Consider the following 18,080-nt stretch of genomic DNA (forward strand, 5'->3'; position numbering starts at 1 on the left):
ATCTCTTTTGCTTATGAAGCCTCTGTACGGCCCTCTCCTTTAACCGTCAGAGCGCATTCAACTAGAGGTATGGCAGCATCTAAAGCCCTGTGGGCAGGTGCCTCTGTCCAGGATGTCTGTGATGCGGCAGGCTGGTCCTCACCGCTCACTTTTGTACAGTTTTATAAGTTGGATCTTACTCCTACTCCTGGATCTTTGGTGCTTAGATCTTAGTTGTGCTTTTTACACACAGACAGGCACTCGTAGTCTGGCGGATTGGGTATAGCGTTCCCATAGCGTCTCTATGGCGACGCAGCGCGAGTTCCCTCGAAAGGGAACGTCTCGGGTTACGTATGTAACCCTTGTTCCCTGAGAAGAGAACGAGACGCTGCGTCTCCTTTGCCATACTTTCTGCATACCTGTAAGCCGTCTTCGGCAATATTTCATAATGTGGGCCTGGTTGTACGTCGCCTTTTATGCTTTCCGGCTCCTGCGTCACCCCGCCGGTGACGTCACGCCCCACCATTGGTTGGATTTGATATACACATTCAGACGCACTCACACCTGAAGGCGTTCCCATAGCGTCTCTATGGCGACGCAGCGTCTCGTTCCCTTCTCAGGGAACAAGGGTTACATACGTAACCCGAGACGATTTTCTTGCGCAGGAACTGCAAAGCGATTAAGCATAATTTTAAAGGGAGTATCAACTTTTTTATAAAATGCGTTGTTAATTTTTTCCGGCATCTCAGGGCCCTTTCCAGCCCGAGGCCCTGGGCTTAAGCCCAGGTAAGCCCATGCATTAATGCGGCCCTGGTGATGCCCAGCTATAGTCTATGGTGGTATCATGATGTAATGAATTAACCCTTGGTAACAGAGGAAGTCAGAACCCACAGGATGGGCTAAAAATGTTTTAAAGAAAAGCTGTAAGTACATCACTAAGAGAACCACTAACAGAAAGAGACAATGGATGATAAGGGTCTTTTATGTCTGCTGCTGGGACTCATCATTCTCTGTTCACTTCTCACAGGTAAAGCTTGTAAATATTTTTAATACTCATAATCTAATTATCTGGAGCATCAAAGTTTGATTTCAATGTGACACTTTCAGAGGTGTAAAGTACTTGAGTAATTTTACTTGATTACTGTACTTAAGTATTATTTTTGGGGATTTTTACTTTACTTGAGTACAATTAAAAATCAGTACTTTTACTTTTACTTAATTACATTTTTTAAAGAAAAAAAGTACTTTTTACTCCTTACAATTTTATTTACAGTGAAAAAGTACTTCTATTTTAGAGATCTATTTTCGCTTGCTCTGTCAAACCAATTGAATTGCGCTGATTGCCAGTTTAATTGAAATGTTATTTATTCTGGAGCCTTTGGACCACACTGAGGAATTGGCCAACAGTTCATCTTATGATGAAGATTTTTTGCTTCTTTGAAACTGACAACACATGAAGTGTGACACGTTTCCTGCTGTTTGCAGCCTATCAAGACTAATACCTTGTTCACACTGTCAGTCCAGATTTTGGTGCATATCTAATTTGACAGACTCACTGTTCACATTGTGTTTCACAACTGTTCAGAACCGATCTGTGCATCCTGTAGCCGTTTTCCGGATTATCTGCACTGTTTCTATGGCAATGACGTCGCGCTGGCATGACAATCTGCCTCGACGTCTGACGTGTTTTATGTGATGTGACAGCATGACGTAACCGAAAAGCTACACAAATGCGATCAGGACAGTAAGACTAAAATGGATTTCAAACCACCTCTGGATGTAGCCTGAAACGGATTAGAAAAACAGATTTCATGTGGTTTTTAGCCGTTCACTGTTCTAAATGTGATTGGATTCCTATCAGATATGCACCAAAATCGGATTTGGACTTACAGTGTGAAAAAGGTCTAATACACCTTATCCTGCATCGGCTTCCTGTGAGAGGCTGGATAGATCTTGAAATTTAAGTTAAGTTCGAGGTTTTACAATTTTGAGTAGCATGTTGCATATTAAAATTCATTGTCATTGTCACGGATCTCCGCATTTTTCTGTGTCTGTACCACAGACTTTCTTTTCCGTGTCAGTTTCACGTATTGGTTACTCAATTGTTTTTCCTGTTTTCTTACCATTTTCCCATGGGTCTGGGGTTAGAACGACTTTCTGTAACATAAAATGACTTCCAAACCCAACTCCTAACCCTAACGTCAGGCGACAATTGTTTAAAAGTATGGAAAAAATAGTATAAACCAATAGTTAAAGTGACATCCTAACCCAATGCCCAAATATAACCCCAAACCCACGTGAAAATGGTTTAAAAATAGGAAAAACAATTGAGTAATCAATACATGAAACTGACACGTAAAAGAAAGTCCGTGGTACAGACACAGAAAAATGCAGAGATCCGTGACAATGACACGGATAAATGAGCAAAAAATTCTGTGACTATACCACTGAACTTTGTGAGATCATGTTGGAAATTATGAAGTAGTCTTATAGTTTGATAATGAAATACAATTAAATACAAATAGTTGTAAAGGATAAAACCTTGTATGTGGTTCATTCACTTCATGTTTTTAGAGAAAGCTTAAACATGAATCTCTCGTTTTCCTTCCGGTTACTTTTACTTTTTTAATACTCAAGTACAATTTTAATGTGGTACTTTTTTACTTTTACTCAAGTATAATTTTGGCCAGATACTTTTACTTTTAATTGAGTAAAATTTACACTCAGTACTTGTACTTTCACTTGAGTAAAATTTTTGAGTACTTTTTACACCTCTGGACACTTTACAATAAGGTTGTATTTGTTCATATTAATTAACACATTAGTTCACATCAACTATCAACTAAAAATAAACTTCTGCAGTATTTATTAATCTTATGTCATGTTGAAATCAAAGTTTTATTAACAGTAATGCAAAGTAAACTAGTAAGTAATTGCATTAACTAACATTACCCAAAGACTAAAAATGTTGAAAAATGTATTGCTTATTGTTTATTTATATTAGCTAATGCATTTAATAATGTTAACAATACGACCTTATTGTAAAGTATGATTTATTTCACCTTACTCAGTCAATATTAAAGATATCAATATTTGAACAGAATGTTTTTACATTATGTACAATGATTTTATGTAAAAAAAAAAAACAGTAAATCACATACATTTCTTTAGTCGGGTTTTCACAGTGCAGAAGTTACACTTCATAATTAGTATGCAACCAAATTATGCATATTTACATATATAGCATATTATTAGCATAGTTATAAGGTGACACAAAGGTCTGAATAATTGATTAATTTTGTAAATCATTTACAAATAACCTGGCCATTGTGTTTTAAATCAGTAAAAACAAGAGCTTTAGGAGATCTTTAGAAAAACAGATAAAGCCATCATAAAAACAACTGAGATACCAAACATGATTCTTCTAACCTATTAAAATTACATTTAATTCTATTACCTCAAAAAACTTTGGTTGTCCTGTTATTCATGTATTTGTTTGTTAAGACTAAAAGCGGGAAGAAATGTTATTGTTAAAGAATGCGGAGTTTAATCTGAACAATTAAGCCTCACTCTGACAGATGAGAAATTATATAAGCTAATTTGTGGCTATGCTGTACTTCTGTTGGATTGTTATTTGGAAATGTATTTGGGCAGAGTTAGACAAAGCCTGAAGGTGTGTCAAACCATGTGTGAGAGAATTTGCAACAGTGAGTCTGTGCTTACTTTTTTGCTAGAAGGAGAGAAACTTTATATGATATATTCAGATGGTATTTCATGATTAAAATTAAATAATTTCAGAATGTACATGCTCTTTGTCATTAAAGGTTACTTCAATTAAAAATGAATTTACAATCCCTGATTTGATTTATACATATTAATATCTAAGTAACCTAATCTACTGTGTTTCAGGTATGAGTGAAGCAGAAGAGACTCATGTGTTCAGTAGTTCAGGTGAAAATGTCGCTCTGCCCTGTATTAATGCTCTTTCTAACTGCACCTCAACTACATGGAACTACAACAAACATAGATCATCAGGTACAGTAGAACTGATTGCTGGAGGATTAAAGAAGAAAAACATAGAGAGAGCTGAGAGACTGAGTCTGGGGTCTGACTGCTCTCTGAACATCTATAAAATAACAGAAGAAGATCATGGACTTTACATCTGCCTACAATATGTGAATGGACAAAAACATGGAACTGATGAACCAATTTTTCTACATGTTCTTCATGGTCGGTGCTTCTGTTCATTTAGTTGAGTATGATTGTTTAACTTAAAAGATGAGAGTTTACTGATGTTTTACTTAAAACTTAAAATTGTGTCTTTATTTATTATTTCAGTTTATCCATCATCCACACAGACTAAGATGAGATCAGGCAGCTCTGTGACTCTCACCTGTCAGTTGTTTTCATATGAAGACTCTTGTAGTTTGGTCCGTCCTGATGATCTTCAGCTGTTCTGGGTGAATCAGGCTGATGTTAATCTACATGAAGACTCCAGATATCAGAAGTTATCATCAGGACAATGTATCAGGACTCTGACTACAACATTCCAGAATGAAGACAACAACACAAAGTGGAGATGTTTAGTTAAAAAGAAGAATGAGAATAAGACCTCAGCCAGCTATACTGTCAAGTTTACAAGTACGAAATCAACATTTTACTAAAATAATTTTAGAAGACTGTCAGGATAAGTCATAACATAAGTCATACAGTAATAATTTGTATCTATCAGGAAAAAAAATGTGAAGGTATATTGCCTGTAGTACTTTCATTGATGATCATGTGCAATTTCTGAATGAAGAACAACTTAGTTATAAAATAAACACCTGCAAGGCCTGATAAAGATCAAACCTCATCCAAGTAAGAAAAAGTAATGCATAAGTAACTTAAAAGTAATGTAATTATTACTTTCCATGAAAAGTAACTAAGTAATGCAATTAGTTACTTTTTGAGGAAGTAACTTAATATTGTAATGCATTACTTTTTAAAGTAACTTTCTTTAACACTGTTCATCTTCTACAGAACCAACCAAGACAGACACAGTGACTGCAGTCACCACCATAAACACTGAGAGACGCACAACTCTTAACTCACCAGTAACTGCTATACAACACAGTCAAGGTACATAATCACTGTCTGTCTAATCTCAGTGATTATATACAGTATATTTGTGTGTTTTATATTTTTGTATAATGTGTTTTCACATTATGGTTTAGTTAAAATAACATCCACTCTACATAGCATCAACTACAACAACAACAACAACAACACTAATACAAGCTGTATCCGTTTGTAAGAAAACATCAAGTCCTACAGCACCATCAGCTCCTAAACATCAAGGTATGTATGTATGTATGTATTTATATGTCTCTCTTCAGTAGTATGGAGTAGTTGTCACATATTAGAATCAGTTAAATATAATCAAATAATTTCTGGAGATGTTCATAGACAGAGCTGATCACAAATACTTTATTTTATTTTTAATCCTTCTAAATGACTTTCCATTTATAAAAATGTATTGATTGATCACCAATCTATTAATATGAAAGCTGATACTTTAATGTAAAATCTTTAATCACTTAACTGAAACTTTAATTATGTTCTGTTTTTTTTTGTCCGTAGGTTAGTGATACAGTCTGACTCTGATTATACACTTTATGTTTGTGGTTTGTTTAAATGTCCGTTTATTTTCTTAAGATCATGCAACCATTTAATACACTACTGCACTAATGTTTATGGTCAATTGAGTGAAATGTTTCTCTGGACCTTAAAAACTTTTTCATTTAAAGCATATGCTTTAATGTCTAAGATTGTAGTCTGTGTAAAAATATAATTGTACAAAGGCATGAGTTATATTCATTTTAAGAATATTCTGGAAACTCATCATCATTTAAAAGCATGAAAAGACTTAATGATTAATATTGAATATGCATTTAAATTAATTACATTTGTCTATCAGATACTGATTTTATATCTTTGGTTAAAGAAAAAAATAATTTCTATGCTGTCTCGTGTCTGAGTCCCTGACTCTCTGAGTCTCTTTATGTTGTGTTAGTGCCTGTGATTGCTGCTGTGGTTGCTGCAGTAGTTTTTCTCTTTGCTGTTGTCCTTCTTGGGGTAATTTGTATAAAAAGATCAGGTGAGTTACACATCCCACCACTTACAGATTAGCACATCAGCTTTAGGTTTTATCATCAAACAACTGTTTATCATCAAAGTAGTTTAGAATAGCTGACAAAAACTTTGAACTATAGTTAGTTATATGTGCAATCTCTTATTTTAATATTTTATGATGTGCAATCTCTTATATTTTTCTCTTAAAATAATTCTGTGCTAACAATTTCTCTGATAATCATTTAGGTTCATTCTGCTGATACTGTAATTTGCCATCAGAGGAAAAAAGTTGAAATCCAGGAGAACTGCAGAGAAATTTATGTCTCTCTTAAAAGATTTAAATGACTATATGAATTAATTACTGTTTGTATGTAAAATGTGACTAGGATTTGCCATTGTAGGTTTTGTATACTGTAAATTTTATGTTGCGTCAGTCCATTTTGTAACCGTTTAGTCAAACTGCCTCTTTCCAAACTACTTCTATGTTTGAGATAAAACTGACAGTTCTAGGGGAGACCGGGGTTGGTTGTCACAATTTTGCATGAATTGCTCATCTTCAAAAAAATCTTTCAGCAGTAATTCTTACATGAAATGAAAACTTGGGTTCTTGGCTTTAAATGTGTATACTTTTTACTTTTAGAATGTATTGTAACAGGTCCTATAGAGGTTCAATAGGATTTCAGTGATAAATTGGGATCTGAAAAGATAATGTGTAACTTTTTAGTTTTTTAAGCTAGAAACTGCAAATAAGTTTTAATATAAATACCACCCGACAGTTGTCATTACTGCCCCTTTTAAACAATGGGATCAAAGTGGGTGATCATCAGTTACTTGAATTGTTAACTGTGTTGAGAAATAAAATGAAATTTTTTTGTGCTAAAACCTCTTTTTAATCGTTTCATTATGCAAGTTGCCTAACAGCAAACAAAAACAAACAAACAGACTTAAACAGTCTTAAAAAGGTCTACATGTCTATCTTCTGAACTAAAGGAAACCCTGTGCAGCACAGGCTGTGCTTCATGCAGAGTCACAAGAATCACAGTTGTAACAAATGTACAACAACAGCAAACAAAAACAAACAGAACAACAGTCTTTAAAGGTGTGACAACACATGTGACAACCAACCCTGCAAGCTATGAGACAACCATCCCCAACTGACTTCTTGACAAACATGCTAAGCTAGTTGCCATATGGCTTTAACTTGATAGCTAAAAGATGACTTAAAATAAAGCTACTACGTTTGGCTTTTTAATGAGTGTTTTGTTTTTGAATGAACAACACCCACATGAAAATTTACTCTGACCCATGAAAATAAAAAATTGTCTCCTCACCTCAATGTTTTGTGTTTGCTCAGCAAAATTACAAGTGCACATGAGTAAGCTATCAAAGCCTAACAGATTGATATAAAAATTGTACCACAGCGCCATCTAGTGTGTCTGGAATAAGCAATGTGACATTTAGACAAGTATTCAGGCATTTAGGAGATGCTTTTTGTGAGAGAGATGAAGAACGGTGTTACATGAGCCCTTTTGGGCTCTTGGAAGATGAGTCAGACCACTGCGTTCTGAACCAGTTGGAGTGGTCTGATGTAATGAGTGAGACGTCTATTGTCTGTGAAAGAGGATGCTTTTTTAAGCAGTGGCGTGACAAGTGTCTGTTTAAACGTGGATAGAAATGTACCGGTGAGCATAGAGGTGTTGATGATGTGGGTGAGTGTCGTGCGAGTGTGGCTTGTTAGAAATGGGTGCGAATTTGGTTGAGGTCAGGGGCGTCATGCACCAGTTTTTTTTTTAAGGGGGCACAGTTTGCACAGCTCACAGAAATTTGTGCATACACATACATCAAACTAAATATTATAGAGCGTTCAGTCTTTTCAATGGCACTTACATTTCTAACAATCTGAACACCCCTGCTTTCATGCAAAAAACTCCAAAATAAAAGTGTTGACTAACTTTCATATCAAATACTATTTAATCGGAATATTGACATGTTGGTATCATATTTACATCGGAAACTGCATGTTTTATTTATTTAAGTTTTAATAAATTACTTGTTTAATTGTGTCATTAATGCATTTTGCACAACAACCGCATTGTCCAATAAAATTTATGTAATTTTAAATCCATTAAGTATATAAATAACGAAAATGACATAAGCTATAGCCACGTGATTGATTTTAATATAATGATTTTAAAAAATATGTTTAGATAAAATTATTAGAGGACCAGTTTTACCTAATATGTGAGCATGTGTGATTCCGCGCCCCTGTGAACTTGTGGCGTTGTACCAAGATGAATCTAGAAATCTACTAATATAATGTTGAAACGGTCACATTTTAAACCATACATTTTCTACACAGAGGAGGTTAACTGCACATTACCTTACTGGGGGTTGAAAATGTTGTGAGCGTTTCTTACACGTTTTAATTCCTCAGATAGCAAAATGCAGGACCAACAGCAAAGAGCTCGTGACTGCGTTCAGATGCTGATGACGTCTGCGACTGCGCTGACTGCAGCACCTAGCTGCCGCCAGAATAAAGTAATGTAACATGATCAAAACACTATCAAAATGGCAAAAATCTCTGAAAAGTGACAAGGACGCAGCACAGAATTAATAATATTGTGCATATTAAACAGATGAAAAGTCAAATAACAGATTAATGGACGCTTCTTTGATTTAGAGGTTGCATCCAAAATCCATTTGGCTCAAAAAAAAAAACCGTTTGAATGGGCATGGCGCCTCTGGTTGAGGTAACAGGGTGGGTGGAGAGAAGTTTAGAAACTTCAGTGTCGGTAAGCGGAGAGAAAGAGGAGAAACGGATGTGAGATGTTAAGTGTAGGGTGCTCTGATGTTAGTGGTGTGGAAAATTGGTTGCTGATGGAAGACGTTTTGTTAGTGAAAAAGTAAGCGAAGTCATCAGCTGACAATGAGGAAGTGGGTAGAGCAGGAGGGGGGCAAAGCAGAGAATTGAGGGGTGGTTTCCCCGACGGGGTTTAGGTTAATCCAGGACTAGGCCTTATTAATATTAGGTGATTTAAGAAGCTTTTACAAACATACCTTCCAAAAAAGACAAAACAATGTCCACAAAATATGTTTAAATTAAACAGGACAATGTGTTTTTAAATTAAAGCAGCTTAAACATGCATTTTAGTCTGGGACTAGCCCTGTCCGGGAAACCGCACCTGAAAGTTTTAAATAGCTGCTTAGTGTTGGGTGCGTTATTTACCTTTGCGGTCAAGTATGATGTCTGAGCGGTGGTGACGCTAGCTAAAACAAGAGTACAGAAGTGACTGGTAGTAACAGAGGTTGGCTGGATTGTCAGTTTTGTGCCATTTCCTTTTAGCATCCCTGAGCGTAGTATATTACTCACAAAGGATGTCAGACAGCCAGGATCAAGAGGGAGAAGCATGAACTGGTCTGGAGGACAGTGGTCAAAGCGAATCAAAACATGATGTTAGTGTAGAGCATAAAGTGTCAGTTGCAGCATCAGCATCTAAAGACAGGAAGTGAGATTGAAGAGAGGATACCACCTCAGCAGAAAGGGTCTAGCACTAAGATCCTAAGATTCTTCATAGCGTATATAAGTTTCTTACAAGCAGCAGTGTTTGTATTCTGACTCGATGTATTTACTATCCTTTACAAACATTTAAATATTTAGTTTAGATATTTGTATTAAGTTTACATATTATTTCCCATTCTTTATTCCTTTTTTATTACTGCTGTTTAATTTTATGTTTTGTTCTGTATTCTCTTCACAAGTAAAGATATGAGTTTGTAATAACACCTGCTGAATCTGTTTCCAGTCAGACAAAGTCTGAGCAATGAAACTAAAATGATTTAATAAACTAATTTTATTCATCACTTCGTCTCCTGCCTGCTGTTTTTCTTCATCTGTATCTGTTTCGTGGTTGAATAGAAGTTTAAACTGACTATAGAGTTGACTATCATTGAGTAACAAAGTAATTTTCCTGATAGAGAGATATCAGTTGAGAGTTAAATGGATTTGGCATACTTACAGTTGGATTTATGTTTTTGGCATGATAAAATCCCATTATACTGAACATTTCAGCAGTGTTTAATGTATCCTGTTGGTATATCAATTAATATTACTAAGCACCCAAACTACTTTGAGATCAGGACAAGCAGATCTTGACACTTATTCTTCCCAATGCAGGTTGAGACAGTTTGCAATTTAATTTTAAGTATCAATGAGTATTTGAGTTTTTGGGTCTTTACACTCTAAAAATGGCTGGGTTATTTTTGACACATAATAGGTAAATATTGGTCAGAACACATGCTGGTTTAAAAATAACCCAATGTTGGGTTAATGTTATGCAATCATGGTTTAAAACAACCCAGCATTGGGTCAATTTTAACCCAGTGTATGATCTGTTATGGGCTGTTTCGACCTGAAGTTCTGTACGCAGAATATACACTCACCTAAAGGATTATTAGAAACACTATACTAATACTGTGTTTGACCCCCTTTCACTTTCAGAACTGCCTTAATCCTACGTGACATTGATTAAACAAGGTGCTGAAAGCATTCTTTAGAAATGTTGGCCCATATTGATAGGATAGCATCTTGCAGTTTTGTGGGATGCACATCCAGGGCACAAGCTTCCGTTCCACCACATCCCATAGATGCTCTATTGGGTTGAGATCTGGTAACTGTGGGGTTTCATTTTAGTACAGTGAACTCATTGTCATGTTCAAGAAACCAATTTGAAATGATTCAAGCTTTTTGACATGGTGCATTATCCTGCTGCCATCAGAGGATGGGTACATGGTGGTCATAAAAGGATGGACATGGTCCGAAACAATGCTCAGGTAGTCCGTGGCATTTAAATGATGCCCATTTGGCACTAAGGGGCCTAATATGTGCCAAGAAAACATTCCCCACACCATTACACCATTGCATTAATGAGAAATTGAACAGGTGTTCCTAATAATCCTTTAGGTGAGTGTATGTCTGTGATTGTACAGTAACCAGTTTAAACCAAACTCATATCACTGCAGTTAAGCCTCTGAAATATCAAGATAATCTATGAATCTAGGATGACATGTCAGATTATTTTGACCACTGAAACATTAGTCAGAATTTATTTTAGTTTTTTACCAAATAAAAGGAGCTACAAAAGAAATCAGGTATAAAATGTAAATAAAATTTAAAATGGTATGATGTTTTGGGACTACTGTCTTCTGTTATTTTTTTGTTTTTATCTAGTTTAACATGCAATAACGTGTTAGTTTAGTCATGGCAGGTTTAGTTCTGAGTCAAAGATTAAAAATGACAACATGTTGATAATCTGGCATTTTATGAAGAACATATAATAATAATAATAATAAAAGTTTTCTGAAAGCTATAAAACATAAACAATTGTACATTAGCTGTGAATTTTTGTTAATATTGGACTAGTATACCATTAATATTACATTAACAAGAAAATAAGAATAGATATTATGTACATACACCTTGGGCATTTTATTTCTAATGAAATCTCCTATCAACCAGGAATTTTGGTGATCTTAAATAAAAAACTGCTGATTTGCCCCAATAATCATGCAAACTTTTAAAAAACACAATCTGATTTTAAGAATCAGATATCAATTACTATAGCAGCATGTTACAGTTTGCTATTTTTAAACCTATATGTACATATAGTGAGAGGGTCACTGTTGACCCCATCTAGATAACGACCTGGCACAAGACTAACACAGCAAGGCTTGTTTAAGCTGTAGTTTCTTTGAGCCCACAAAGACATGATATCAGCATTATAGAAAGATATCTGCTTTCTCGTACAGTCCAGATACAAGCCTATTTTCCTTGGTTTGTCTTGAGATTTTAACGAAGTCTCTTGTCCATCACAAGACAGGACGTATCCTTTATTGTGTTTAAGATGGAGCTGAATCTCACTATCAGCTGATTTTGATTTCAGTTTGACTTCACCCATCATGATTCCCACAGTCCAGTCTGGTTTATCCCCAACTTCTACCTCCCAGTAGTGCTGACCAGACTGAAAGGTTTCCTCTGAAACAGTACCGGGATTGAAGCCCTTAAACAGAGCAGACGTTCGGTCAGCTTGACGGATTCTGGCGCCCCCTGGAGACACTTTTAAGTATGACTCTCCTGGATTTTTTAGAGTCAAACTCTCAGGAACTACAACAAAGACACAAGCATAAATTTCATGAGATAATACAACAAGAAGTTATCTAATCTCTATCACTCGTATCTGTCATGTCTTTCACCTGGTTTGATGGATTCCAGCATCTGCTTCCACACAAAGAACTGCAGGTGAGTTTCATGGGGGCCAAAGAAGAGAGAGTCAGGAACCACAGTAAGACCTTTCACATTTGAAGTGTACCTGAAACAACCAGTCATATCAGCATAAAACAACAAACTTAAAATCTGATACTTTGACTTAATTGTTGTAATTTTGGTGTAAATAGCAGTTTCTTATATACAGTACTTCATATCTGATGCCACACTGCTTTTATCTTTCATGCCCTTGGTCAGTGGAAATCCTTTCTCATGCCACCACTAAATAAAAAATATAAACAAACAAATCAGTTGTTATGTATTTTGAACCACACTACGCTAAAGGTGTATCTTGAGCCAACCTACCAATTGTATTTGCAAAACAACATATATTTTTAAGATACTATTTCCCATATATATGTGTGTGGGAGGGTTGTGTGCGTGTGTTATCTAATGTGTTGTGTGTGACCTGTAGAAAGTCATCGGGTTGCTTAATTTCCAAGGCAGACTGTAGAAGAACTTCTTTCTCTTTGCTCTCCATAAACCTTTTGTCCATCACAGCACGGTTCTTCTGCATGACTTCAGTAATTTTGCTCTCCTCTCTCTTCAACTGTTTCTTCACTTCTTCCTCTTTTTGCTGTAGGAACTGGTGCATTTCTTCAAACTGAGCAGAAATCTTAGCTAATAAAGTTTGGGATTTTTCCTGAGATTGTAAACAAGAAAAAATATTCTTGAAGCTATAAATTTGTGCAATTGCTTGTTTTGTTATGATCTATATCAGGGGTCTTGGTGCCCGCGGGTTAACATTTTAAACAATATTATGTTAACATTTTAAACAATACTAAACCATATCAACAAGTAAAATAAAATCAATAAGTAAACAAAAAAGTTTTGAGTAGACTATATAAAAAAGTAGCCCTCCAGATTGTTTTATCCATTGTGGTAGCCCTTGCCCACAAAAAGGTTGGAGACCCCATATCTATATAACTATACTGCCATCCCATGGCTAAGTGCAGGAACTACACAGAGAGTCAAACTGAGAAAAATGTCCTTAAACGTTTTTACACCCAAGCCATCAAACGTGTCACTGCAATTTTGTAACACTCATTCTTAATATCTTATATATATTAGAGACCTCGGTTTTGGTAATCTCAGTAGTCTGTTCTTGGATCATCTTATCCAACTTTCGATTTTCGTTGGCAAGAAAACCCAAAGCAGTCTTCAGCTCCCCCTACAGGAAGACAGACACTTGTTTAGGCTTTATACATACAGTAATAACAAGAAAAACAAATCACATAGACTCCTCCTCTTAACATACATAATTTTAAGCCTTCAGCTAAAAAACTGCTTAAGTTCAACCCATGTGCTGTGCTTTTATTATAAGCATAAACATATCTAAATGGCTATGTCTTTTACCTTGTTGATGTCAGAAGCCTCTTTCAGTGGTTTAAAAATGTGTCCTTGATGTTTGTCTCCATCTCTACAGATGACACACACCAGTTTCTGATCAGTTTCACAGAAGAGTTTGAGCTTCTCATCATGCTCTGAACAAATCAGCTCTGTTTCAGGAAGTTTGAGATCCTGTCCTCCATCTTTAGATGTCGGACTCTTCACGTTATCAGCTTTGCGCTCAGCAGAAAGATGCTCTCTCACTGTCGAGGTTATGTTCTTCAGAAGGCGGCTTGGTTTTAGGTCTTCTCTGCCATATGGCTTTTTGCATTCAGGACAAGTGCTTGATCCCAGGCTGGCTTGCATGTGGCCTGTGATGCATTGTCGACAATACGAGTGCTCGCAAGAGAGAGTCACCGGATCAGTAAAATCACTCAAACACACTGAGCATTTTATCTGCAAAGACAGAGGTGAATCCATTATATCTGTACAATTTTTGCCAAACTAGAAGCAATCAGAAAAACCTTCTCCTTAGAAAATATATATTTTTAATTGTTAGCTAAGGTTGTTGCTCAGGTAAGAAGTGTTTTTTAAGTGTTAAAAACACTTTCAGTTTTGCATCCTTTTAAATTTTGAATTATTGCTCCTCCCAGTTGGCTCCAAAACTAATCAAACTGGAATATCATACCCTATTTCTGTTTGTTGTGCGTCAAAAAGCCTTACATGTTGTGTTCATACTTCTGTTGAGATTTAACGTGCCATGTGAGCTTACTTTCTGACGCCAATGTATTATGACTTATTTGGACTCAGATGCTATCAAATGCCTAGAATGCAGATAATGTTTTATGAAACAGGATATGAAAGGAAACAGAGCTGTGAGAAACCTTGTGGAAGATGTACAGCAAAAACAGAAGACCAAAAAAGTGAAAGACCTGCGACAGATAGCCAGGAATGGGCACAAGATGTTGTACTCCGATCATGAGGAACCTCTCAAACTGTTTTGTGAGGATGGTTTGCCTCATCTGCAGAGAGTGAGAGAAACACAGCGGACACAGTTTCAAACCTGTTAAAGAAGCTATGAAGGAAAATGAGGTAAGAATCTGTGTTTACAAACTCAATGTATTGTTGTTGATGATGTTTATTTAGAATGCGTCGATACAAACATTGAGCTGCATTTATGATGGAAATAAGCAAGTGGGTGACATGATCTTTAATCAGATGAATAAATCACAAAAATATTAAATAAATGATTATTATGTTTGTCTGATATTCTCTTTATCGGGTCTGGTACTGTATGTGTTTGTATGTCATACGGTATTCATAATTCTTTAAATTTTAATCTATAGGAAAGGTCCAAATATCTTAAAGAAAGATTGCAAGCTCAGTTTTTTTAAAAATGCACACCTTCTTGACGGAAAAGGAGGAAAAGATGACCAGTTGTCTGTTATGGCGTCAGATAGAGATTAACCAACCTGAGGGTTTTTTTTACAGGTTTTTTTTTTCAAATGTTAAATGTTTGAATACTAATTTAATTTATAAGACTAATATTGGGATTTCATGAATAATAAAATAATAATGTTTTTTTTTTCTTTAGTAGTGGAGTGAAAAATGTCTCCCTTTGGTTGACAAAATCACCCTCAGTGAGAATAATTACATCACACCTGCCTTTCAAGCTAAGTAAGCTATAAAATTGACAAATTTTTACATCTATTTTTTACATGTGAATTTTCTAGCTGCATCTTTAAAAATTAACCTGATATTAATAACATTAAAAATGAAAATGTATAAATTTCATGAACCATGCCTTGGGTTTTTAATCAGGTATCTTGAATAAATGTTACGTGATATAATTATTATTCATGAATCAGGTCAACTGATGAATTATAATCTCACACAGAAAAAAAAGGAACAAAATGTTATATTAGTACCTCAAAGGTGAATACTGGTACCTCAAAGGTATAGAGTAGGTATACTTACAAGTACACATCTGTAAATAAATGATGCATTTTAGGACCTTTAAAACGGTACTGTCCCAGTAACAGCTTTTGTACCTTGATTTCGTTGACTTAAATGAGCCTTTAACAGGCTATTCAGACAGTAGGATTTTTATAACACAGGACCACATTAATGATGTGCAGTGTAAATTATAAGTGTCTAATACAAAAGAGGTGTGATTGATGACATATACAGTATGTTTTTTAAAGGTTTAGGTCAAGACTTCATGATAACAGGTGATAAACCACTTCACCATTGGCCCTTATGAAAGTTACCTGCCACAATTTGTTTGTAGAGACGATTCTAAACTATGTTAAACAAGGTAAGTTGACCCTTGATGATTAAATCTATTTATCTATTTATTGTAGATTCAGATTGGAAGATTTCTTATATATAATATAAATATTAAAATAAAAGTTTAAAGTTGGAAAAAGTTCTTGTGTATTTATCAACTACACATCTTTCTTTTTTTATTTATATTTGATCCCCAGTGTTTGTTTTTCTTTAGGCACGGATACATGTACAATAGACCTGGAATTGTCTATCAGAAAAGACAGCTATCTGCAGTCTGGAGGCCAAGAATACTTTGCCAGACATCAGGCGTTTCACAATACTTATAAGAACAGTAATGTGAAGGATTAAGTAGATAAACTGTTTGGGTGTACTGGGAAGTTGACATAGGAACTGACTGGCAACACAGGCTTAAGGTTAGATGTTATCCAAAGCAAAGAATGCCTCTTTCTTGAAGATATTTTTGCTGGTAACCCCGAAAAGTTATGAAACATTATCATTAGTAAAAGAAAAAAGTCTGTATGCTGAAAGGGGTGATGAAGAAACCTTACATGTCAACCAGGTTATTCCCAGAAGAGTTGGAGTTTACTGAGAGATGTCAGGTTTTTTACGTCTCTCATTCTTGCAATGTGTTGTGGAGATAAATAGATTCTTTTTTTTATTAATACATTTTATTTATTAATAAAATTATACATAAAGTGCACATTCAGTGCACTTCTGCTTAAAATTATAAGTTACATTTATATTCAGTGTATGCAGCATAGTGCTGGCTTTATAATGTTGATATTGTTAACATTTGAATTGATATATAAATACTTGTTAACCCATAAAACATATAGCATTCACTTTGCTTTTTAAATGGCTTTGAAGTAGCCTTAATGCTAACTATAAATAACTTTGCAACTACATGTCAACTAACTTTCAATAATTTGCAACAATACGTCAACTAACTGTCATTAAAGTATTAGTAGCCTGTAAGGGTTAGGGAAGAGGTTTGGGTTAGTGGAATAAGTTGACATGCACCTGGAAAAAATATTTATAGACAGTTGAATGTCTGTTGAGATATCATCACAATAAAGTGTTAGTAGATATTAAGCAGTCAGTCTACTAATTCTCTAAAGATTGATATTTGATAAGTAATAAAGTATAAATAATTAATAAAATGTCTAAAGTGGACTATTGAAATAAAGTGTTACCAATTTAATAGTGTTTATATATCATAACATATCTGTTAAAGCGTCTATTTATATATATATATATAGTTAAATGCATATAAATTAAAGGCTTGTATGTCTGTTTTAAATGAACTGTGAAGTTGTGTTTTTAAATGCTGTGCATTTTTTAATAGAGTTTATAATGGAAGACATTTTTAGGTATTTTAAATGTAAAAATATGCTTGTCTTTGCTGAAGGTCACACTTCCATACGGCAAAAAAATTATCTGGTCAAAATAATGTTTTAAATACATTTTGTAGAAATTAAAACTTTATTAAATATATTTTGAAGTTGTATTTTTTATTAAATCAGTTTTAACCTTCATATTTAGGGGGAGTTGTTGACACAGTGGTAAGTTGTCACACTGTTCATAATCACAACACTAGAGGCTCTATTTCAAATATCAAATAGCCACTTTGTGTGACAACTTTTCCTAGTCAGCTTCGTTTTACCATGTGGTCAAGATCGCTCTAATTTGACATTAGCACAACTTTCCTATTCCTGTTCTTATTTGCACTTTAAATTTTATGCAATAGGCTACAACTTTGTTAGCTATGAATGTTAAAAATTATAATTGTGATTTATGGAGCTCAGTAAATGTTAGACAGTGTAAAAAGCGTGACAACTTACACCACTCTCTTCTAACATATATTTCAAAATGTATTTTAGGGGCAACAAATATATTTCTAATTCTACAACTCATACGGCAGCTGGCATAACATATTTGGTCATAATTTATGTTTAATGACACAATAAACGTTTAGACTCTATGAAGATTAATGTAAGAATATGTTTCCTATGCATTGTACTATAGTGTTTGAAAGGTATCTTAGATACTC

The 18,080-nt window shown here is 34.9% G+C and overlaps 2 protein-coding genes and 1 long non-coding RNA gene across 4 annotated transcripts; 2 read left to right on the top strand and 1 right to left on the bottom strand.

The window, feature by feature from the left end:
* The first annotated feature begins 942 nt into the window (after positions 1 to 942).
* Positions 943 to 5,108, top strand: LOC135743157 (uncharacterized). Its single transcript, XM_065260727.2, has 4 exons — positions 943 to 1,006; positions 3,889 to 4,209; positions 4,318 to 4,620; positions 5,002 to 5,108. Exons 1-4 carry the CDS (start codon positions 943 to 945, stop codon positions 5,106 to 5,108), a joined length of 795 nt encoding a protein of 264 aa, XP_065116799.2.
* Positions 5,109 to 11,488: 6,380 nt separating this feature from the next.
* On the bottom strand, positions 11,489 to 14,349 carry LOC135727776 (E3 ubiquitin-protein ligase TRIM62-like). The gene is made up of 6 exons (XM_065245786.2): positions 13,769 to 14,349; positions 13,488 to 13,583; positions 12,822 to 13,055; positions 12,564 to 12,634; positions 12,343 to 12,458; positions 11,489 to 12,253 (listed from the first exon to the last, which is right to left on the bottom strand). Exons 1-6 carry the CDS (start codon positions 14,219 to 14,221, stop codon positions 11,721 to 11,723), a joined length of 1,503 nt encoding a protein of 500 aa, XP_065101858.2. The 5' UTR covers positions 14,222 to 14,349; the 3' UTR covers positions 11,489 to 11,720.
* A 109-nt stretch (positions 14,350 to 14,458) lies between these two features.
* LOC135743195 (uncharacterized) lies at positions 14,459 to 17,467 on the top strand. 2 transcript variants are annotated; one of them, XR_010530494.2, is made up of 4 exons: positions 14,459 to 14,833; positions 15,336 to 15,418; positions 15,946 to 16,058; positions 16,245 to 17,467. It is a non-coding gene; the product is annotated as an uncharacterized lncRNA (long non-coding RNA). The 2 variants fall into 2 exon arrangements; XR_010530493.2 differs by lacking the exon at positions 14,459 to 14,833 and having other exon boundaries at positions 15,177 to 15,418.
* Positions 17,468 to 18,080: the final 613 nt, after the last annotated feature.

The sequence above is a fragment of the Paramisgurnus dabryanus genome, chromosome 13, assembly GCF_030506205.2.
Source record: "Paramisgurnus dabryanus chromosome 13, PD_genome_1.1, whole genome shotgun sequence".
NCBI lineage: Eukaryota > Metazoa > Chordata > Actinopteri > Cypriniformes > Cobitidae > Paramisgurnus > Paramisgurnus dabryanus.

Excerpts from the sequence above, each read along its gene's own strand:
- LOC135743157 (XM_065260727.2), top strand. The coding sequence starts at position 943 with ATGGATGATAAGGGTCTTTTATGTCTGCTGCTGGGACTCATCATTCTC. Across the intron at positions 1,007-3,888 it reads TCTCTGTTCACTTCTCACAG|GTATGAGTGAAGCAGAAGAG; the intron begins GTAAAGCTTGTA and ends ACTGTGTTTCAG. Across the intron at positions 4,621-5,001 it reads CTATACTGTCAAGTTTACAA|AACCAACCAAGACAGACACA; the intron begins GTACGAAATCAA and ends CATCTTCTACAG.
- LOC135727776 (XM_065245786.2), bottom strand. The coding sequence starts at position 14,221 with ATGGATTCACCTCTGTCTTTGCAGATAAAATGCTCAGTGTGTTTGAGT. Across the intron at positions 13,584-13,768 it reads AGGCTTCTGACATCAACAAG|GGGGAGCTGAAGACTGCTTT; the intron begins GTAAAAGACATA and ends GTCTTCCTGTAG. Across the intron at positions 12,254-12,342 it reads GCTGGAATCCATCAAACCAG|TTCCTGAGAGTTTGACTCTA; the intron begins GTGAAAGACATG and ends TCTTTGTTGTAG.